The sequence below is a fragment of the Silurus aristotelis genome (assembly GCF_946808225.1).
Source record: "Silurus aristotelis genome assembly, chromosome: 13".
Taxonomy (NCBI): Eukaryota; Metazoa; Chordata; class Actinopteri; order Siluriformes; family Siluridae; genus Silurus; species Silurus aristotelis.
In genome coordinates, this window is record NC_139586.1 from 9,869,708 (window position 1) to 9,894,119 (window position 24,412).

At 37.2% G+C, this 24,412-nt stretch overlaps 2 protein-coding genes across 2 annotated transcripts; both read left to right on the forward strand.

Annotated features, from left to right (window-relative positions):
• Positions 1-200: 200 nt before the first annotated feature.
• On the forward strand, positions 201-7,681 carry LOC310736185 (vitellogenin-like; the record flags this gene model as incomplete). Its single annotated transcript, XM_083559558.1, has 27 exons — positions 201-240; positions 354-374; positions 450-601; positions 697-948; positions 1,043-1,204; positions 1,294-1,442; positions 1,523-1,673; positions 2,306-2,463; positions 2,539-2,704; positions 2,791-2,916; positions 3,109-3,327; positions 3,416-3,633; positions 3,721-3,818; positions 3,917-4,041; positions 4,158-4,259; positions 4,355-4,486; positions 4,714-4,900; positions 5,002-5,104; positions 5,206-5,391; positions 5,521-5,777; positions 5,852-6,228; positions 6,446-6,481; positions 6,599-6,664; positions 6,760-6,963; positions 7,063-7,214; positions 7,318-7,456; positions 7,538-7,681. The coding sequence occupies 27 exons, from the start codon at positions 201-203 to the stop codon at positions 7,679-7,681; spliced, it is 4,122 nt and encodes a 1,373-aa protein (XP_083415684.1).
• Positions 7,682-12,731: 5,050 nt separating this feature from the next.
• Positions 12,732-19,940, forward strand: LOC310736186 (vitellogenin-like; the record flags this gene model as incomplete). Its single annotated transcript, XM_083559559.1, has 27 exons — positions 12,732-12,777; positions 12,877-12,897; positions 12,985-13,136; positions 13,232-13,483; positions 13,577-13,738; positions 13,831-13,979; positions 14,072-14,222; positions 14,340-14,497; positions 14,580-14,745; positions 14,829-14,954; positions 15,184-15,402; positions 15,488-15,705; positions 15,799-15,896; positions 16,000-16,124; positions 16,228-16,329; positions 16,417-16,551; positions 16,757-16,943; positions 17,044-17,146; positions 17,235-17,423; positions 17,552-17,808; positions 17,902-18,287; positions 18,636-18,680; positions 18,770-18,820; positions 19,065-19,268; positions 19,356-19,507; positions 19,589-19,727; positions 19,806-19,940. Exons 1-27 carry the CDS (start codon positions 12,738-12,740, stop codon positions 19,938-19,940), a joined length of 4,122 nt encoding a protein of 1,373 aa, XP_083415685.1. The 5' UTR covers positions 12,732-12,737.
• Between the last annotated feature and the right edge of the window lie 4,472 nt (positions 19,941-24,412).

The following is a 24,412-nucleotide window of genomic DNA, read 5'->3' on the forward strand; positions in this document are numbered from 1 at the left end:
AAATTGGGTCTTTTAGACATTTGCTCTATTTTACATGTTGGAAGGGTAGGGTAACCTGACCTGGAATGATTACTTTGTATCAACTAAGATATCTAGTCTACAGTACATTAGGTAATGATCTACTTAAAGAGACAATTAATCAGCAAATTTCCTACAATAAAAAGACAGGCTTTTGGTGAATTCATTACAAACTACGAGCCATGAGAGCTGTTGTGCTTGCCTTGACTGTGGCCCTTGTGGGTAAGTAATAATGTAAATTTGGTTATTATTTGGTGTTATTATTCATTTTATTTAGTAGCCAGTAGAATTAAGTATTTCATAATATATTTGTAACATTTTTGTTTTTTGTTTAGCGAGTCATCAGGTTAACCTTGGTAAGAAAAAAAAAACAATATTAAAGCACATTGTAGCATTTATATTAGAAAAATATTAATAAAATATTTCATCAGTTCCAGAGTTTGCTGCGGGTAAAACCTATGTATACAAGTATGAGGGATTGCTCTTGGGTGGTCTGCCTCAAGAGGGTCTGGCCAAGGCTGGTCTAAAAGTCAGCAGCAAGGTTCTCATCAGTGCTGTGGCCCAGAATTCCTTCCTCCTGAAGGTAAACATTATTTTCTGAATAGAAGTTTTACAAAACAGATGTCTGTAACATGAACCTAATATAGCAAATTAGCTTTTTGTATATTTAATTTATAGCTCCAAGATCCTCAACTCTTTGAGTACACTGGAATCTGGCCCCAGGATTCTTTCGTTCCTGCTGCAAAGCTCACCTCAGCATTAAATGCTCAGCTTGTGATTCCCATTAAATTTGAGTATTCTAATGGTGTGGTGGGTAAGATATTTGCCCCTGCTGGAGTCTCTGCTACTGTTTTGAATCTGCACAGAGGCATCCTCAACATCCTTCAGCTCAACCTCAAGAACACACAGAATGTGTATGAGCTGCATGAGGTAAAAGCCTAAATATGAGTAATAATTAGTATATTACTCTATTAAAATTCTGTTCTGAAATGTCATCTTAGCTAAATAATTTTTATACGCAAAGGCTGGACCTCAGGGAATTTGCAAGACCCACTACATGATCACAGAAGATGTACAGACCCATCAGATTTCTGTAAGAAAGTCTAAAGATCTGGACAACTGCCATGATAGAGTCAGAAAGGACATTGGACTAGCTTACACTGAAACCTGTGAAGAGTGCCAGCAGGTAAATTCAGAGACTATCAGATATTTCATGTCTTTGAATTCTTAAAAGCAAGTATCAAACATAATTATTGAGTTATGTTCTTATCACAGAGGCTTAAGAGTCTGACCGGGACTGCAACATTCAGATACATCCTGAAGCCCACAGATACTGGTGCACTGGTTTCCGAGGCTACAGTTGAAGAGGTCCATCAGTTCTCACTCTTAAATACATTGATGGGAGCAGCTCAAATGAAAGCCAAGTATGATCTTGAATATTTACATAATTCCTGAATATAACTTTTATTTAGACATTTCAATAATATTATGAATTTTATTTCAGGCAAATTCTGAATTTACAAGAGGTTCAGAATTCCCCAATTGCTCCCCATGCCGGTGAATACTCAGTCCGCGGATCCCTGCAGTATGAATTTGCAACAGAACTTCATCAAACCCCAATTCAGCTTCTAAAGATCAATAATGCACAGGCCCAGGTATCATTAAGAGCAAGAGAAAAATAATTGAATATTGACTGATTGATGATTCAACTGTAGGTATATGGCTATAAGTTGTATGTTTTTGTAGAATACAGGGCCCAATATGGCCAAACTTTTTGTTTGCCTTAGCTCTGCTAAGAAATATACAGTAGATTCTAACAAAAAGAAAGCAGACTGGTTTATTTACGGCTAGTTTGGCCAATATTGATTTGTACATTTAAAAGTGCATCTGGTTATATTATTCAGAGAGATTATGTTCATTTATATGTTAATTCAGAAGTTATATTTATAACAAAAACTTTTAATTTGCCAAGTCCATTCAGGATGTTGCTAAACTTACTGTATTATTGGTTTCAGTATAAACATTTGGCACTTCAATTGGAATCTTTGTGGTAAACACAGACAAGTTAAAAAAATGTAATTATTTACTAAATATAAGCTATTATACTAATTAATAATAATATTAGAACAATGCTTGATCATTCAGATTAGCAGAATGGAGTGAACTGTTCTTAAAATTAAATAATTTACTTTCATATATTCAGGAAAATGAAGAAACATATAACTATATAAAAATGATAATTTTTTTTAACCGACAAGAGTTCAATTAAATGTTTATTCTTTTACAGATTGCAGAGGTCTTGCAGCATCTTGTTGCAAATAATGCGGCTATGGTTCATGAAGATGCTCCTCTGAAGTTCATCCAGCTTGTCCAGCTCATGCGTGTTGCTACCATGGGGAATATTGAAGCCATCTGGGCTCAGTACAAGAACAAACCTGTTCACAGGTAAAGTTATTTTTAATATTACCATAAAATTAAAATAGCAGATTATTTGCTTTTTTAAAATCTGTATTTTGACAGACGTTGGATTTTGGATGCGCTTCCTGTTGTGGGTACACACGTAGCCCTGAATTTCATCAAGGAGAAGTTTCTTGCTGATGAGCTTGCTGTCCCTGAACTTACTCAAGCCCTTATAGTTGCTTTGCACATGGTCCATGCTAATCCAGATACCATCCAGCTTACTGCTGTAAGTGCAAAACTTTGTATGTCTCACTTAAGACAGCAGAACCTTGTATAAGTATTATAAAATATTTTAACCTCTTTTACCATTAGAATCTGGCTTCAAACCCCAAAGTCAAGAATATTCCAGTTCTGCGTGAGGTGATCATGCTTGGTCAAGGTTCTATGGTTGCCAGATACTGTGCTGAAGTTCATTCATGTCAAGCTGATCTTCTTAAGGTAAAGCTTCTGTTCACTCATGCGCATATGTTTAAACAATTTAGCAATGTTAAATTATTGTACTGATCAAAAAGTAGTAAATGTAGTTTTCTACCATCTCTTGCTGACCACACAATATCTACAGTTATGGAAGAATTTTCACTTGTGCTGTGATACAAGAGTAAAGATGTGTTTCTTGATTTTGATTAACAGCATATCCACGAGAATGCTGCTGAGGCTATTTCTAAGGCTGATATTCCTGAAATCAGACTGGCTCTTAAGGCTCTGGGCAATGCTGGCCACCCTGCCAGCCTTAAAACCATCATGAAACTCCTGCCTGGATTTGGAAGTGCTGCTGCTTCCATTCCCATGAGGGTCCAGATTGATGCCCTCTTGGCTCTTAGGAACATTGCTAAAAAGGAGCCAAAGTTGGTTAGTATGGAGTGATGTATAAACACAGTAGCTGTTGTAAATGGTGGCTTAAGTTTTTTTAATTATGTTATTTATTTATTTATTTCAGGTTCAGCCAGTGGCACTGCAACTTTTCATGGACAGGGCACTACATCCTGAACTACGCATGGTTGCCTGCATTGTGCTCTTTGAGACAAAGCCATCAGTTGCTCTCATGGCCACTCTTGTTGGTGCTTTGGAGAAAGAGACCAATATGCATGTTGTCAGTTTTGCTTATTCCCACATCAAGTCTCTGTCCAGAAGCATGACACCTGATAATATGCATGTGTAAGAATGCTGTTAATTTTAGTACTACATTTAATTCATAGGTGTAAACCCAATCTAATGGAAATATTTTTTTTTCTGTAATTGCAGGGCTGCTGCAGCAAATGTTGCCATCAGGATGTTGAGCCCAAAACTGGAGAGACTGAGTGAAAATTTTAGCAGAGCCAACCATTTGGATCTTTATATCTGTATGTTTGAATATGTTTTATGATTGCATTTGTATGTTTAAGACAAAAGAAATTTCTTGCAACTACAATTGTTTTTTGTTTTTTTTTCTTGGTCCAAGCTCCTTTCATGGTTGGTGCTGCTGGTACTGCTTATTTGATCAATGATGCTGCCACCGCTTTGCCCAGAGCTGTCATCGCTAAAGCACGAGCTTACCTGGCTGGAGCTGCTGCTGATGTTGTTGAGGTAGAAATAGCATGTCTTCAAAGGTGTTGCTGAATTTGTTAAGATTCTGGAATCATGGTTTTGTCTAGCACTGGCACTGGCATTGGCACTGCCATTGATTAGTTTATTTCAACCAGGTTGGTCTGAGAACTGAAGGACTCCAGGATGCTCTACAGAAGACTCATGCTGCAGATGAAAAAACTGATCGCATCACTAAAATCACACGTACCCTTAAGGCCGTAAGTTTCTTTTAGCAGTGTATAAATTGTTTGCATTTGCTGTGTAGTTTAAGCAAATTTATCATGTATGCATTTTGCTTTGTTTGTACTCTAAGTTGATGGACTGGAAGTCTTTGCCATCAAATCAGCAGCTGGCATCTATCTATGTCAAAGTTCTTGGACAGGAAATTGCTTTTGCCAGCATTGACAAAAACTACATTGACAGAATCATTGAACAAGCAGCACAGGTAATTTTATTCAATCCTTACAAAAAACTGTTCTGTATGGTTAAAATGTAACATAGAGTGCAAATGTTATATACAAATGAATAAACTATGTCTCATATTCACGCTTTTTTTCAAATATTTATTGTTGTATTGTTTATTGGTTTTACTTGATGTACAGGATATACACTAGTGTCTAATTTTAATTATCTTAAAATAAGAAATTAATTAAAATCTAATGTAATGCACAGATAACCACTGGATTACATTCCCGGGAAATGATGAAAGAGGCTTTTAAAGCAATGCAGAAAGGAATTGCCTTCCAGTATGCCAAGCCCCTGCTGGCAGTTGAGATGCGTCGCATTCTACCTACTTGTCTTGGTGTGCCAATGGAGCTTGGTTACTACACTGCTGTTGTTGCTGCTGCAGCTCTCAATGGTATGGCTTTTGTTTTGTTTGTTTGCTATTATACCAATGTAAAACACAAATATATTAGTTTGACAAAATTATTTCCAATTCGAATTAATTCCTTTTAATAGTTCAAGCAGCAGTCAACCCTCCTTTACCTGAGCATCCAGAGACTCTCACTCTTGGGCAGGTGATGAAGAGCAATCTCCAGCTGCAAGTTGAGGCCAAACCAAGGTACACTTTTAAAAAGACACACGACAGATAAAATGTTGGGTTCTATGAAGCTAGTAAAGCTAGTGAAGTTCATCTCCTTATTAGTTTTATTTTGGTTTCAGTGTTGCCCTTCAGACATTTGCTGTAATTGGAGTGAACACCGCCCTAATTCAGGCTGCTGTTATGGCCAGAGGAAAGGTACACACTGTTTTGCCAGGGAAACTGGTTATAAAGGCAGACCTTCCAAAGGGCAATGTAAAGCTGGAGGTTCTACCTGCTGCTGTTCCTGATCATATTGCTACTGTCAGGTGAGAGTATGGCAACTGATTTTTTTGATCTGAATTTTTTTATTTTTTAAATAGAATCTGATAAAAACAACTTAGAATAAACAACTAAAACTTTTTTTTTTTTTTTGTAATTGACTCTGGTTTCCTCAGCTTTGAGACTGTCGCAGTGGCAAGAAATATTGAGGACCTTCCCAATGAGAGAGTCATATCTCTGGCACCTCCAGTGCCATCTGATGCTGCACAGAGATTGATACCTGCTTCAATTCAGAAGTCTGTGTGTACTATTATTCCTCATATTCAAATCAAAGGATGCATTGAAGTTGCCTCCCAGAATGCTGGCTTTATGGAAGCAAATCCTCTGTGTTCTTTTATTGGAAGACACTCAGCTCGAATTTCAGTGGCGAGAGGTAATTTTCAAATATTTGATTGCAATTAAGTTCATATTCAGTTTAAAACATAAAAAATACTGTTTGTCTTTCAGCTGATGGTCCTGCCCTTGAAAGACTGGAGTTTGAGGTACAACTTGGCTCTAAGGCAGCTGAGAAGCTTGTAAAACATGTCAACGTTGTTAATAATGAAAATCAAGAAGAAAGTTCCATCTTGTTAAAACTGAGGGAGATTCTGGAGTCTGGAAGGAGGAGAAATAACTCCAGTTCAAGCAGCTCCTCGTCCTCTGTAAACAATAGCAAGGGTGTGAGAGGCAGTCAGAGAGTGAGCAGCAGCAAGAGTGGCAGCAGCAGTAGGAGTGGCAGCAGCAGCAGGAGAGGTGGCAGCAAAAACAGTAGTGGCAGCAGCAGTAGGAGCAGCAGCAGAAGTGGAAGCAGCTCTAGGAATAGTTCAAATACTCGACTGAGCAAGGTAAAACATCAGTGTTTGTCTGGGGCCTAATTAATTCACTGTATAAAGCACTATATTTAGCAAATGAAAAAATTTCTCTATATTTTTATATCCATTACAATTACAATTATATAATATTTTATATAATTATTATACAATATATATAAAACATGTCTTTTGCATGGCAGTTATGGCAGTTAACAATGTTTTTTATGATTTTTTTTATGAATTTTCTTAGGATAATCGTCAGTTCCAGAAATTTCATAAGAATCAGGTATCTTAAATCCCCCTCAATTATTTTAAAACTGTATACATTGTCATTTGTTGTTGTTGTTTTTTCAAGGATTTATTGAAAAAATAAATATGTTTGCTAAAAATTTTTCCTTTTTAGTACATGACATCACAGGGAACATCTAAAGCCAGCAGCTCGTCTAGCATTGAGGCTGTGCAGAGAAAGGTACAATAATAATAGTAGCATGACATCATAACATCTGAATCTAGCATTTTCTGTATGAATTCCATATTTATATAAGTCCATATTTATAATTGTAGGCTAAGTTACTTGGAGATGCTGCTCCACCTGCTTTTGCTATCATTGCCCGTGCTGTCAGATCTGACCGCAACCTTGGATACCAGATTGCTGCTTACTCGGACAAGTCCACTTCAAGAGTACAATTTGTGTTTGCCTCTATTGCTCAGAATGACAAATGGAAGATATGTGCTGATGCTATATTCCCAAGCAAGCATAAAGTTGCAGTAAGTTGCTATGAAAGCTCTTAAGAGAAGTGTTTGCATTTCCTTTATTCAGATTATTTAATGTTGAACTGTTACACTGACCAAATAATCTTCCATTAGGTTAGAGTTGCTATTGGTGAGCAGTGCCAGGAATATTCTGTAACTGTCAAAGCTGAAACTGGTCTGCATGAGGCACATGCTGCTGCTCGTTTGCAAATGGACTGGAACAGAGTACCAAGAATTGCAGATAATGCTATTCCCTATTTCAAGAGGTATTCTGTCAACAAGATCAAAATGACAAATGTATTGTAATGTAGAAAATTTGACTTAAATTTTTTTTCTGTCTTCTTCTCTTTCTTCTTCTTCTACCAACAGGGCAAGGGAGTACATCTATATAGTAGCTCCCCTGGCTGGATTTGATGCTGATAGAGCTAATAATAATGAGAGACAGATCAACGTAGTTTTTGCTTTACCCACTCAAAAGTCTATGAACGTTATTATTAGGACTCCAAAGGTAAGAAGTACTGTTTATTAAGTCTTTGCATGGTTTATAACTTGTAAATAAATATTTAACATTTTATATTTGTTATTTCAGATGACACTGTCAAAGCAAGATGTGTCTCTTCCCATTGACCTGCCTATTGAACAGGATGGAACCATTCCAGCTCTCAAGAATTTGGACATTTGGGCCATTATTGAGAAAAGTCTGAATGAAATCCAAAACAGATGGCATATGTGATTTTAAATATGTATATTAAGTGAATGAAATAAAGAGCATGAAAAATGACAAAATGTTTTCTGTTTGTGTGTCAAACTTTTTTTCATTAAATTATCTTAGGTTTAGTAAAGAATTTTTTCCATTGCACTTTTTTCTTGTATGACAAAACTTCCAGATCATACAGTACATAGTGATATTTATGTTTTGGTCCATTTAAATGTTCTTTAAAACTATGAAATAACGATCAATGACAGTATATGTCACATTTGCAATAAAATAAGAATAGTAAATATTAAATAAGCATATTGAGCATCTTATTCATTAAATTTGTGAATGCTTTTATTATAAAAGCTATACTTTTATTTAGCAGGTTGTGCCTCAGAACAGATCTGAGGACTGGTTTGTCACAGTAGATCTAAATAATGCATACTTTTATGTATCCATTCCCCCTTCTCACAGGAAGTTCCTTTCTGCATTCGAATCTTAAACTCTATCAACGATTGGATGCGATTAGCTTAATCAGAGCACTAAGTGATCCTGCATCGAGATGTCATTCTTGCTGAATGCCGAAAAGAGTGTGCTTCCTTCATTACAGAGAACCACTTATTTAGGCATCGTATTGGATTTGACACTTTTGCATGCGCAGCTATCTCCTGCCCGCATTGTGACCATCCTTACGGCCATCAGGAGGATCAGAGAAGGGCAGTCACTCACTTTCAAGCAGTTCCAGAGACTGCTGGGGCTTATGGCAGCAGCGTCTAATGTGGTTCCACTTGGCCTCCTGCACATGAGACACCTTCAGTGGCTCAGGACCCTAGGGTTCTCTTGGAGGGGCAATCGGCTCCATACAATCAATGTCATGCAGCGAGCCCTAGATGTCTTAGATGCCTTAGATGTCTGGAGAGTTCTCGGTCCCTCACGAGTTGGGGAGTGGTCATGAGTGGCCGCTCAGCCCAAAGCCTATGGGGAGGGCCCCATCTGCTGTGGCTCATCAAAGATGCTGGCAATGTTTCTAGCTTTGAAGCATTTCCTGTCAGACTTTAGAGGTCACCATGTGTTAATCCGCTCAGACAACAACTCAGTTGTCTCATACATCAACCACCAGTTGGGTCTGCGCTCATGCCTCCTGTACAAGCTGGCACGCCAGATCCTTCTGTGGGCCCAGGGGAAGCTGCATTTTCATGTTTAATTATCTGTGTTTGGTAAACAATTTTTCGCACATTTATGACAAAACTTTCAAATATTAGTCAAATCAGAGCTCTCACTTGTATTCTGCACTCCTACAATAGTAAACGATTGATATAGAGAACTTTTTTTACCATGCACTTTTAGGGCATTAACAGAATTGTGTTGAGTATTTTGTCATGCTGTTAAAAACTCAATTCAATATCAATAAAAAATTTAACATTATCTATTAAATTTAATATTAAATATATGATATTTTATCGGGCATTTTATTAATTAAATCAAAAAACAATTCATGAATAAAGTAGCTCCAGTGCATTAAATGTAATAATCTATATTCAATATTTTAATTGCAAAAATTTCTAAGAAATAAATATTTTCATGTAGCATGCAGTAATGTTTTTTCTAGTGTGTGGTGAGAATATTGTGTAAGCCTATTTTTAAAATTATAATACATTTTTCTCTTTTGTTTAATTAATCTGCTATTCATGATATAGTTAGGGGTGATCTTTTCAGCATTTTCTGATTTCCAGTCTCACACAAATCACAGACAGACAGGAAATAATTTAAAAACACACCAAGATCATCTAAGCTCAGTTGTCATTGCCACAACACAGAACACTTTCTTTTACCCTGCCCATGCCCTTCACCAATGTCTGTCTATGCCTTGTTGCCACATACTACCACTGCCTAAATCATATATAGAGCTACCCAGCCTGCAATCATATTTTCCCAATCCTACTGGCAGTTTCATCCACTAAACTGGAAGCAAACCGGAGCACCACATTTTATTTATATTATATATTTTATAGATTAAAATCTGGTTTCACTTCCTCCATTGCCAAAGCGACACGGGCCACCTCTCTTCATGGTTTGAGAAATTTTTTTTTATTATATCTGCAGTCCCCCCGCCTCTAGTGATGTCCTTGACTTGCTTTATGACCCTTAAAGAGGCCTGAGTATGGGCAATAATATGAATAATTGATCCCCCAATAAAAATTTGGGAAGTCAAAAGGGCCATTTTAATGACTGGATTGATATCCTTGAACATGTAGCAAATTTCTCTGTGTTAACTTTCCAAATCTGTGGAGTACAGTTCTCAAGTCAAGAAGTTCATGTTTAATTTAACATTCATAATGATGTTCATGTTTAATTTGTAAATGTTCCTAGACCCAATTTTCCATTATGACATTAAAGATGGCACAAAGCTTGTACCCATACACATATAACAATTCAAATCACAGTTTCATGTCACAGATCATACTCCATGGCAAGACTGAGCACAGCAACAAGACACTAGGTAGTTATACTGCATCAGCAAGGTCTCTCCCAGGCAAAGTTTTTAGAGAAGCCTGGGGTTTCAAGATATATTTATTGTACAGTCATAAGTCTCCTGGCATCCTATAGGTCATCTTGGATAATTTGTAGGAGGAACCTCAATCAGTAAAAACAAAATTCAAAATGTTCTTGATGTGAGAGGAAAACACTCAATTGTAATACGTGTAAAAGATCATTTAAAGTCACTCTGAATAAGGGCATATGCCAAATGGCATAAATGAAAAAGTAAATATGTGTCAGGGAGCACCCTGCGTCTTCACCCGCACATGCCCTGCCCGCACGGAGCTGCTCGACTGATTACTAACACGGCACACCTGACTTCCATTACCCACACACGCATATAAGCCACTCATGTTCACCCACACTTTGTCCGTTGTTGTTTTCCACAAGTCACACTGTCTGCACCGCGATTCTCTGCTGCTGCCAGCGCCGCGCTTTCCCCAGCGTGGTCCTGTGGATTCTTTACACAAACTGCCGTTATCTTTTACAGGAATATACAGCTTCACTACCAGTGTGTGTAATTCCTGCCTCTTTTTGTTCATTAAAGAACTTTGTGTGCGCATACTTCGGCTTCCGCCTCATTCTCCGCATCACAATATGAAAGTTTACACATTGGGGCTGTCCTAGCTGGGGAATTTGCTACAACACGAGAAAGTCGACCCAGGCTGTAATAGCAGCATTCGGTTACACAAGTTTGCACCGGGAAATAAACTGTTCACTTTGCTTCCCATGTTTAGCTCTAAATTACTTGCCAAGTGGTAAGGGCCATTCAAGGTCACATGACAAGTTGGGAATGTCAACTAAAAGGTCAGGCAAATGGATAGAGGTTGCATGCTGGAAATTGACCACCAAATTATTTAAATTGTGGATCAAAGTGGTTTGCAAGGTTTTAGAGAGGAAAAGGCCCAGACTTGAGCGATAGCTGATATTGGCTCAGTCTACACCTGTACCATGTGGAAACATTCTCTCACTGACCCAAACCATTGAGGGTGAAGAGCTGCAGCAAGTATAATTCTGGCATGTTTTTGCCAATTCCTGGTCACATTAATATATTCAGATGTCACCATCGATAGTGGTGTGCAGCTTCCAATATCTTTTCCCCAAGCACAAAAAGGGAAGGAACACATGGTAATACTTGATATGGGTATAATTGAGGAGTCCCATAGTGATTGGTATATTCCAGTAGTCTTAATGCCTAAGGCAGAGGGTTCTGTCTGGTTCTGTGTGGAAAGAATCAATGTTACATCTAAATTTACATCTAAAATACATATCAAATACCTCACACTGATGAACTGCTCAATTGATTAGATACAGTTTGCTTTGATTCACACTGAATTTTTGATAAATGTATATTGTCAGGTGCTTTTGATTCTAAAGACTAATGACAAATTGACTTTCCACTCTGTTTGGGTCAGTTTATTTGATTAAAATAAATAGATTACTTTTATCAGCTTGTAAAATTTGATAAAAAAAACAAAACAAAAAACACTAAAAAGAATTACAAATAAAATGAAGAATTTTGATCTGAAAGTGAGATCTATGTATAGCATATCATAACACCAAAGACTATTAGATATCATTTAAAAAGAAAAATAATTTTTGTGACTTAAAAAAATGCTACCCTTAACATTAAACATTCATTATGGCTAAGATGCATACAACATGTTTATATTCTACTGAATTATCAATTATCTGAATAACTGCAAAATTTGGTATAGAAATGTACAATAATAACAAAATTATTACATCTGTTGTTATGTTTATTCTTCCTAAAATGGACGGAATGTTGTGCCTTCTGGCAAAAAAAGAATCCTGATTAGGCAACTATATGTTTAATTAAACAGGGCAGTGGTGAGGTTCAGGTCACATTATTCCATGTGTGGTTCAGGTCACTTTACTCCACATTATCTTTCACTATATATCAAGATGACATTGATAATAAATATGTTTACTCAATTATATAATTATTGTTTAATTATATTATTATTAACTATTTATTTAAAAATTATAAATATTGAATCATATGGGTAATGTTAAAGACTGATTGTTGTCTGAATTACTAAAAATTCTGAAAAAAGTGTGACTTAGTTTTTTTTTTACTAAACCATCAAAAAAAAAGTAAATTGCTAATTGATAATGTACACTACATGTGTTTTGAATATTTATTGTAATTGTTTACAATTACAATAAATGTTATGTTATAAATGTTATTGTTTATTACAGTTGTTCACATAACTTTGTTTATGGTTACTGTAAATGTTCAATATTATCAAATCAATTAACATAAAAAAATAATGAAAACAAATATTTTCCAAGAAACAAATAGATGAAAATTTTAATTAGAAATAAAAAAGATTCTGTACATTGGAGCTATCTTTTCATGACAAAAGGCTAAGGCAACCTGACCTAAAATGATTGTATCAGCTGTGAATTCAGATCTAGGTAACAGTACATCAAGTCTAGTTAATAATTTACAGTTCAGGCACCAATTAGTCAGCAGAATTTTTGCAATAAAAAGATGCATTCTTTGTAATTTCATTGCAAACCACCAGTCATGAGAGCTGTAGTCCTCGCTTTGACTGTGGCCCTTGTGGGTAAGTCATTATTATTTATAAAATAAAAATACAAAAATGCGCAATGTTTCACCATTTCAGAATATAAAATATAACATGTTTATTTCTATTTTCATTTAGCAAGTCATCAGATTAACCTTGGTAAGTAATGGTTTTAGGAATAAATTTAAATATTTAGGAATTTTTGTTATTTATTTCACTGAAATTTTCTGTAAAAAATTTCCTCAGTTCCAGAGTTTGCTGCAGGTAAAACCTATGTATACAAGTATGAGGGTTTGCTCTTGGGTGGTCTGCCTCAAGAGGGTCTGGCCAAGGCTGGTGTAAAAGTCAGTAGCAAGGTTCTCATCAGTGCTGTAGCCCAGAATTCCTTACTTTTAAAGGTAAACTTTTCATTTTATGCATGGATGGTGTAACAAAGAGAGTAACATGAACTGTGTTGCAAATAATTATTTTAATTTTAATTATTAACTCTTAGCTTCAAGATCCTCAGCTCTTTGAGTACACTGGAATCTGGCCCCAGGATTCTTTCGTTCCTGCTGCAAAACTCACCTCAGCATTAAATGCTCAGCTTGTGATGCCCATTAAATTTGAGTATTCTAATGGTGTGGTGGGTAAGATATTTGCCCCTGCTGGAGTCTCTGCTACTGTTTTGAATCTGCACAGAGGCATCCTCAACATCCTTCAGCTCAACCTCAAGAACACACAGAATGTGTATGAGCTGCATGAAGTAAGACCATAAACATGAGTAATAGTTACTGCCAATGAAATTGAAATTCTATTCTGAACTGATATCTTAACTAAAGCTATTTCATTCTCAAAGGCTGGACCTCAGGGAATTTGCAAGACCCACTACATGATCACAGAAGATGTACAGACCCATCAGATTGCTGTAAGAAAGTCTAAAGATCTGAACAACTGCCATGATAGAGTCAGAAAGGACATTGGACTAGCTTACACTGAAACCTGTGATAAATGCCAGGAGGTAAATTCAGAAACTAACAGTGATTTCTGTTCTTGCATTTTAATTCTATAAAACAAATTATACTTAATCATTGAATTATGTTCTCACCACAGAGGCTTAAGAGTCTGACCGGGACTGCAACATTCAGCTACATCATGAAGCCCACAGATACTGGTGCACTTGTTTCTGAGGCTACAGTTGAAGAGGTCTATCAGTTCTCACTCTTAAATACAGCAACTGGAGCAGCTCAAATGAAAGCCAAGTATGATTTATATCATTTATCTGTTACATTTGTTAATATCAGAGAGGTAATCGACTTTGCAATAATTTTGAGTTGTTGTTTTTTTTTTTCAGGCAAATGTTGAATTTACAAGAAGTGCAGAATTCCCCAATTGCTCTCCCTGCTGGTGAATACTCAGTTCGTGGATCTCTGCAGTATGAATTTGCTACTGAGATTTATCAAACTCCAATTCAACTTTTGAAGATCAATAATGCACAGGCCCAGGTATCCTTATTAGTTTATTTTAATATATTCTTTGGTTTTCCTGTTTTTTTGATACCTTGAGAAAATTGATACTGGTTTTGATTTCAAGTATTTAGTATTAGTATCTGTATTTTACAGATTGCAGAGGTCTTGCAGCATCTGGTGGCAAATAATATGGCTATGGTTCATGAAGATGCTCCTCTGAAGTTTGTCCAGCTTGTCCAGCTCATGCGTGTCGCTACTTTGGAGAACATTGAAGCCATCTGGGCTCAGTACAAGAACAAGCCTGTTCACAGGTGAGGTTGATTTTAATATTGCCATAAATAAATGTGACAAAAGTAGAGATTGTTTGCTTTTCTAAAATCTTTGTGGTTTCAGACAGTGGATTCTGGATGCAGTTCCAGTTGTGGGTACACAAGTAGCACTGAGATTCATCAAGGAGAAGTTTCAAGCAGATGAGCTAGCTCTCTCTGAAGTCACTCAGGCCCTTCTTGTTGCATTGCACATGGCTACTGCTAATCAAGATACCATCCACCTCACTGCTGTGAGTGGGATTCATTCAACTCAAGTATTTCATGTCTAGCAGAACATGTTTAAATACTTTAAACTATTTCCTTCATCCAACAGAATCTGGCTACAAACCCCAAAGTCAAGAACATACCAGTGCTGCGTGAGGTGATCATGCTTGGCCATGGTTCCTTGATTGCTAAATACTGTGCTGAAGTTCCTACATGTCATGCAGATCTTTTGAAGGTAAAGCTTTTGTTCATTCCTTTACATTTGTGTACTTAATTTATGCAATATTACATTGCTCCTCTGAAAGAACTTTTATATATAAACATTGTAAATAAACAAATAATATAAAATATTTCCTTAAATATATTGTTGTCTTAACGTACACTTACAGAAGAATAGCTTACATGTTAAATACATGTTAAAGATGCGTGACAAATCAAATTCTGCATTTAAACTTTTAAATTAGCCCATCCATGAAAGTGCGGCTGAAGCTATTTCCAAGGCTGAGATTCCTGAAATCACACTAGCTCTAAAGGTTCTGGGAAATGCTGGTCACCCTGCTAGCCTTAAAACCATCATGAAACTCCTGCCTGGATTTGGAAGTGCTGCTGCTTCCATTCCCATGAGGGTCCAGACTGATGCCATCTTGGCTCTTAGAAACATTGCCAAGAGGGAACCAAAGTTGGTTAGTATGGAATTATATCTGAACATAATTGCTTTCATGAACGATCCTGTCCCTGGATCGTAATCATTCTATTTCATTGCTTTAGGTCCAACCAGTGGCACTGCAACTTTTCATGGACAGGGCACTACATCCTGAACTACGCATGGTTGCCTGCATTGTACTTTTTGAGACCAAGCCATCAGTTGCCCTATTAGCCACTGTTAGTGGTGCTTTGGAGAAAGAGACCAACAAGCATGTTGTCAGTTTTGCTTATTCTTATATGAAGTCTCTAACCAGAAGCATGACCCCTGATAACATGAATTTGTAAGACAAAATTACATATTATTAATAATAATAATTTATTTATTGTTACAAAAATCTAGACAAAATTTATATTTTTTTCCACTGATATTTTAGGGCTGCTGCAGCAAATGTTGCCATCAGAATGTTGAGCCACAAACTGGACAGACTGAGTGAACATTTTAGTAGAGCCAACCATTTCGATCTCTACATCTGTATGTTTCAATATATTTTTATTATTGTATAATATTATGTTTCAGGAGGATGAAAAATTTAGTTTTGCCACTATAAATCTTTGTATAATTTTTCTGTCTTAAGCTCCTTTCATGGTTGGTGCTGCTGGTAGTGCTTACCTGATCAATGATGCTGCTACCATCTTGCCCAGAGCTGTCATTGCTAAAGCACGAGCTTACCTCGCTGGGGCTGCCGCTGATGTTATTGAGGTAGAAATATGCCTTTTTACAATATCTGTAAATTTGTTCAAAAAAGTAATAATAATTTCTACCACTGAAATGGCATGTCCTTTTCTCCATTTATTTCAACCAGGTTGGCATAAGAACTGAAGGTCTCCAGGAGGCTCTAAAGAAGACTCCTGCTGCAGATGAAAATGCTGATCGCATCACTAAAATAATATACACATTTAAAGCTGTAAGTTACCATCAGTAATGTAGGTATTTTATCTTTATTCATTCATTAGGTTTTAATTATACATATATGTCCTTTATCTGTTTGAAGCTGATGGACTGGAAGTCTTTGCCATCAAAACAACAGCTGGCTTCTGTCTATGTCAAAGTTCTTGGACAGGAAATTGCTTTTGCCAACATTGACAAAAACTTCATTCACAAAATCATCATCGAACAAGCAGCACAGGTTCTTTTCATATTTTCAGTTATTAATTTCATTTAAGCAAATAACCTAATATTTTATATTTAAGCACACAAACGCTTTATTCAACTAAACATTTAATTAGTAATATGCATAATTTTTTCAACAAGAGAAACATTCTTAAAAATAACTGCAAAAAAAATGTAATCTCATGTTAAATAGAAAAATAGAAAATGGTTTACATCTACAGATTACTACTGGATTACGTGCTCATGAACTGATGAAGGAGGCTTTTAAGGCATTGCAAAAAGGCGTTGCTATCCAGTATGCCAAGCCCCTCCTGGCAGCTGAGGTGCGTCGCATTCTCCCCACTTCTCTTGGGGTGCCAATGGAGCTTAGTTACTACACTGCTGCTGTTGCTGTGGCATCTCTCAATGGTATGGCTTTCTTGATAGTTATAACATGAACTGAATGTCATGCATCTTATAAATAATGTTCACTGATTAACGTTTCTGATTATTGCATTCATTCTTTTAGTTCAGGGGTCTATTACCCCTCCGTTGCCTGAGCACCCACAGACTCTCACTCTTGATCAGTTGATGAAGAGCAATCTCCAGTTGCAGGCTGAGGCCAGACCAAGGTTCGCTTTCTAAAAGAAATTTTACTAATAGTTTAAGTTCTATATAGCTATGGAGCTTATCTACTTATTTGTCTTGTTTTGCTTTCAGTGTTGCCCTCCAGACATTTGCTGTAATTGGCGTAAACACTGCCTTCCTTCAGGCTGCTGTTATGGCCAGGGGAAAGGTACACACTGTTTTGCCAGCAAAACTGGTTGTAAAAGCAGACCTTCCGAAAGGCAATGTAAAGCTGGAGGTTTTGCCTGCTGCTGCTGTTCCTGATCATATTGCTTCTGTCAGGTAAGAGAAAGACCATGTTAAATCTTTACCTCAACATGAAAACAAAATCACTGTAATAGGTGATACATTAACAGCTGACTAAAAAAACAAAAAAAGATCATGCAAGTTAATTGACTTGATTCCCTTAGCTTTGAGACAGTTGCTGTGGCCAGAAATATTGAAGACCTCCCTAATGAGAGAGTCGTATCTCTGGCACCTCCAGTGTCTTCTGACGCAGCACAGAGGTTGATTCCATCTTCAGTTCAGAAGACCTTGTGTGCTGTTTGTCCTTATCTTCAAATCAAAGTATGTCTTGAAATTTCCTCCAAGAATGCTGGCTTTATGGAGTCAAATCCTCTCTATTATTTTATTGGACGACATTCGGTTCGAGTTTCTTTGACAAGAGGTAATTAGTAAAGTCAAAGGAATTGATTATTTAAAAAAAATTTAATCTTGATTTGATAGTAACATTTAAGTAATTCTCTTGATTGTTTTTCAGGTGATGGTCCTGCACTAGAAAAATTGGAGTTTGAAGTACAAGCTGGATCAAAGGCTGCTGAGAAACTTACAAAGGAAATCAGCTTAATTAATGCTGAAAATCCTGAAGAAAGTACCATCCTGTTGAAACTGAGGGAAATTCTGGAGTCTGGACCAAGGAATAAGAACTCCAGTTCAAGTAGCTCCTCATCATCTGTCAAAAACAGTAAGAGTGCTAGCAGCAGCAAGAGTGGCAGCAGCAGCAGTAGGAATGTCAATAGCAGCAGCAGGAGTAGCAGCAGCAGCAGCAGAAGTGGCCACAACAGCAGGAATAACAGTAGAAGTAGCAGCAGCAGCAGCAAGAGTGGCAGCAGCAGCAGAAGTTCCTCCAGTGCTCATGTGACTAGGGTAAGTCTTCACCAGGTCACGGTTTTAGATAGGAGGCATGAAACTTGAACTATGTACAGCATTATATTTAGTGAACAGAATATGTTATCATGTACAGTAACATCTATAGCCTTCACATGCATTTGTAAAAAATAAGATAAATGTTATGTTAAACAGCAACAAAAAGCATTAACATTAAAATCAACAACAATAACCAGCACCCTTGTTTGTCACTTTGAGCTATATAATTATTCAAATATTACATAATACAAAATACTAAATGCAAATATAAATGAAGTATAAAATTTGCAATGCAAAAAAATATATGCGCTTAATTGGTGAAATGACTTTTCTTTCATTCTTTCCTAGAATGCTAATTCATATGGTCAGTTCTGGAAGTTCCATAATGATCAGGTAATTCCAAAAACAATATCTTTTTTATTTATAAAATTATTAAATATATATTAATGTTTCTATATTTGCCTTAGTACTTGGCCACACAGGGTCGGTCAAAAGCTAGCAGTGCCTCTAGCATCGAAGCTGTGCAGAGACAGGTAAAACTACATTTTTATACACACACACACACACACACACACACACACACACACACACACACACACACACAACACACACACACACACACACACACACATATATATATATATATATATATATATATATATATATATATATATATATATATATATATATATATATATATATATATATATATATATATAGGATGTAATAGATACACCCACACTGTAAAAGTACTAAGGTCCATATTTATAATTTCAGGTTAGACTACTTGGAGATGCTGTCCCACCTGCTTTTGCCATCATTGCTCGTGCTGTTAGAGCTGACCGCAAGCTAGGATACCAGCTTGCTGCTTACTTGGACAAGTCTACATCAAGAGTGCAGGTTGTGTTTGCCACTTTGGCTGCAAATGATAAATGGAAGATATGTGCTGATGCTATACTTCCAAGCAAGCATAAAGTTGCTGTAAGTTGCTACAAAAGTTTCTTAAAATACATTCTTTATATATAATAATGCTTTATTGTTTATACTAAGGAAGGACTTTCTCATTAGGCCAGGTTTGCTATTGGTGAGCAGTGCCAGGACTATTCTGTAACTGTCAAGGCTGAAACTGGTATGCATGATGCACATCCCGCTGCTTGTTTGGAAATGGGTTGGAACAGAGTACCAAAAATCCTAAATAATCCTGTCCACTATGCTCAAAGGTATTAAGTCAAAGCAATTTACATTAAAACTTTCAAATGTAATATTGCAAATAAATCTTCTTTCTCTTCTTCTATTAACAGGGCAATGGAGGACATCTCAGTTATAGCTCCCCTGGTTGGATTTAATGCTGATAGAGCTAACAATAATGAAAGACAGATTAACCTCATCCTGGCCCTACCCACTGAAAAATCACTCAACATTCTTCTGCGGACTCCAAAGGTGAGGAAAATAATTGTTTTTGCATAGTTTGATGCTTAAAAATAAATATTTAACATTTCAATTTGGTTTGCCTTCCAGATGACAATGTCAAAGCGAGCTGTGCCTCTTTCTATGGCCCTGCCTGTTGAACAGGATGGAACCATACCCGCTCTCAAGAATTTGGACATTCAGGCCATTGTTGAAAAATGGCTACGAGATATCCAACAAAATTGACTTAATTGATTACAAATACAAAATACAAAAATGTAAATAAATTTAATGAAATAAAGCATATCCAAAAGACAAAAATGTGTTTTTAGATATGTATTTTTTTTCCCTTCATTGTCTGTGGATAGATAAAGGTGTTTTTTTCCATAAAATTTTGTGACACTGGCCAAGTCCTTTTAGAGAGAAAACAAATATCTAAGTAGCTATAGCGATGAAATTTATTATTTTAGTCATATTAAAACTTTAATAATAGTTAACACAAATTTTATTCATCAGATTGATTAAATATAGACTATATTCTAATATTAAAATATACTCAACACTTATCTTAAACCTCAAATATGAGAATGACTGAATATTCCTTTTGTGTTAAATGTGAAAGGGTATTTCGACTTTAAGCTACTCTAAATTCTTTTCCTATTTCGCCCACAGTGGGTGACTCCCAAAGAGCCTTGATGAAATGATTGTAAAATACCTGCAATCTAAGTTCGAAAACAATTGTTGTTCTCTAATAATAAATGTGGACATTTCATGTCTATAAATTCAGTTTATTACAGTAATAAAAAATATATAATTTTTTATTTTGGCATAAAACTGTTTAAAATCTGGCCTGGGTTTTAACATACACAACAAATTACTGCCACTTTGAGAGGACATATCAAAAAATCTTTCAGTGTTCATAAAAATGTATTCTGATTTAGCATATTGATGATGTGGAAACAATGGGCCCTATTGTATATAAAACTCACATTCAAACTCCACATAGAAGAGCACTTCCACAACTCTGACCCCAGACGCATGTGGAAAGGCATCCAGACCATCACAGACTACAAACCTACAGCTCAAACTCAACCAACCAGCAGTGCCTTCCAACCGGACGAGCTCAATCACTTTTTTGCTCATTTTGACCAAAGCACAGGACATTACACAACAACCACGGACTCTTCTACTGCTTACAGCCCACTTTCACTCTCAACAACGGACGTCTATTCAGTGTTCAGCAGAGTGGATGCACGAAAGGCAGCTGGCCCGGATGGCATACCGGAACGTGTTCTCAGAGCATGCGCTGGACAACTGGCACAGGTTTTTACTGACATTTTCAACCTGTCACTGGCCCAAGCCACGGTACCAACATGCCTGAAGACCACCACTATCATAACAGTGCCTAAGCACTCAGCTGCTAAATGCCTGAATGACTTTCGCCCAGTTGCACTCACCCCCATTGCTATGAAGTGCTTTGAGAAACTGATCCTGAATCACCTTACTGCAGGCCTACCACCTACACTGGACCCATACCAGTTTGCCTATCGCCCGAACAGGTCAACAGAGAATGCCGTTTCCACAGCTCTTCATTCTGCTCTCACCCACCTGGATAAAAGCAACACATACATCAGAATGCTGTTCATTGACTTTAGCTCTGCGTTCAATACAGTCCTACCCACTGTACTGATCACTAAGCTCAGTGAGCTGGGTATCTGCACCTCCACTTGCAGATGGATTCTGGACTTTCTCACCAACAGACCTCAATCTGTCAGGTTGGGAAACCAGGTATCCTCAAACCTCATTCTGAACACTGGCATACCGCAGGGCTGTGTTCTGAGCCCACTGCTCTACTCCCTGTTCACCCACGATTGTGCTCCTCTGTATAACTCCAACATCTTCATCAAGTATGCAGATGACACCAGCGTGGTCGGCCAGATTGACAACAATTACGAATCGGCCTACAGGGAAGAGATCCATAATCTAGCAGTGTGGTGTGCCACCAACAACCTGACTCTCAACGCCACGAAGACCAAAGAGCTTATTGTGGACTTTCAGAAATCCAACAGCAGGAGACATCTAAATATCAACATCGATGGAACTGAGGTAGAACGAGTCTCCAGCTTTAAGTTCCTGGGAGTTCACATCTCTGAGGATCTGACATGGCAGCAGAATACTTCAGCCCTGGTTAAAAAAGCACAACAGCGCCTGTACTTCTTGAGAAGTCTCGAAAAAATCTCATCTGTCCACAGGGATTTAAACGAGCTTCTACTGCTGCATCATTAAAAGCATCCTGACCAACTCCATCACCGTATGGTACGGAGGCTCTACTGTGAGTGAACGAAAAGCCCTGCAAAGGGTGGTCAAAACCGCCCAACGCATCACTGGCACCCAACTACTTGCCATTGAACACCTTCACCACAGCAGATGTCTGCGCAAAGCTCACAACATTATCAAGGACTCTTCACATCCCAGTCACAAACTGTTTAACCTCCTTCCATTACGAAGGAGATACAGGAACTTGCACACCAGAACCAGCAAGTTCAGGGACAGCTTTTTTCCATCCACCATCACACTACTGAACTCAACACTACACCGCTAATCACTACAAAACAAAACAAAATGAAACACTGTATATAACCTCTGTGCTATACATGTACATACTACATATTTTTCTATAACTAATTACATCTGCACTATTTTTAATCTATGTATCTTTATATCATTACTGTAGATTATATCATTACTATAGATTATTCTGCCCAACATTTCATTCATTTGTGTATATAACCTGTGTGTATATATATTTACATAGATATTTATATATAGTAGACTGTTTATTCGACTTGCTAATTACTCTTCAATGCCATAGCCTTAAGAACCTTTCCTGTACTTCCTAATGAGGTCCACACATTTCTGCACTGTTACTGCCTTATATTTATTCACTGTACATATGCTCCATATATATATATACTCAACTGGTTATTTAGCTGCTAATTCTAAAATGCCATAATTTTTTAACCTTCACTTCTGCACATTACTCTCTAATGCCATAGCCTCAGAAACATTCCTGTACTCTAAATTGATGTCCACACATCTCTGCACTGTTACTGAATTTATATTTATTCACTCTACATATGTTTACATATTTATCACTTGCTGTAAATATGCCATATATTTATCTGCACTTTTGCACGACTGCTACATTTTTGCACTTCTGGTATGTGCCAAACTGCATTTCGTTGCTGTGTACCTGTACTATGCAATGACAAAGTTCTTTCTTTCTTTCTTTCTTTCTTTCTTTCTTTCTTTCTTTCTTTCTTTCTATCTATCTATCTATCTATCTATCTATCTATCTATCTATCTATCTATCTATCTATCTATCTATCTATCTATCTATCTATCTATCTATCTATCTATCTATCTATCTATCTATCTATCTATCTATCTATCTATCGAGGGACTCGTGACCACTCTGGCGACATCTGCTGGGCGAAAAACGCTAGCTACTTTCACATTCATTTGTCCCTTAAAACCAGACCTCTTTCAGGTTACCAGCAGATGTTTTTCTGAGTAGAGCAAGCAAGTGTTGAACACAAGAGCCATCACCTACACCCCTTGCTAAAAAGACTTTCATGCTGTAGCATGCTGATTGCTAACTCTGTCTAAAGCATCCAAACCTACAACCATATAAAAACTACACTGCTCTCACTCTTTGAGGAATAAAAATAAATATGCAGCAAACAGGAAGTGGAAAATGCAATATATACAGTGGGTACGGAAAGTATTCAGACCCCCTTAAATTTTTCACTCTTTGTTATATTGCAGCCATTTGCTAAAATCATTTAAGTTCATTCTTCTTCCTCATGAATGTACACACAGCTCCCCATATTGACAGAAAAACACAGAATTGTTGACATTGTTGCAGATTTATTAAAAAAGAAAAACTGAAATATCACATGGTCCTAAGTATTCAGACCCTTTGCTGTGACACTCATATATTTAACTCAGGTGCTTTCCATTTCTTCCGATCATCCTTGAGATGGTTCCACACCTTCATTTGAGTCCAGCTGTGTTTGATTATACTGATTGGACTTGATTAGGAAAGCCACACACCTGTCTATATAAGACCTTCCAGATCACAATGCATGTCAGAGCAAATGAGAATCATGAGGTCAAAGGAACTGCCTGAAGAGCTCAGAGACAGAATTGTGGCAAGGCACAGATCTGGCCAAGGTTACAAAAAGATTTCTGCTGCACTTAAGGTTCCTAAGAGCACAGTGGCCTCCGTAATCCTCAAATGGAAGACGTTTGGGACGACCAGAACCCTTCCTAGAGCTGGCCGTCCGGCCAAACTGAGCTATCGGGGGAGAAGAGCCTTGGTGAGAGAGGTAAAGAAGAACCCAAAGATCACTGTGGCTGAGCTCCAGAGATGCAGTCAGGAGATGGGAGAAAGTTGTAGAAAGTCAACCATCACTGCAGCCCCCCACCAGTCGGAGCTTTATGGCAGAGTGGCCCGACGGAAGCCTCTCCTCAGTGTAAGACACATGAAAGCCCGCATGGAGTTTGCTAAAAAACACCTGAAGGACTCCAAGATGGTGAGAAATAAGATTCTCTGGTCTGATGAAACCAAAATAGAACTTTTTGGCCTTAATTCTAAGCGGTATGTGTGGAGAAAACCAGGCACTGCTCATCACCTGTCCAATACAGTCCCAACA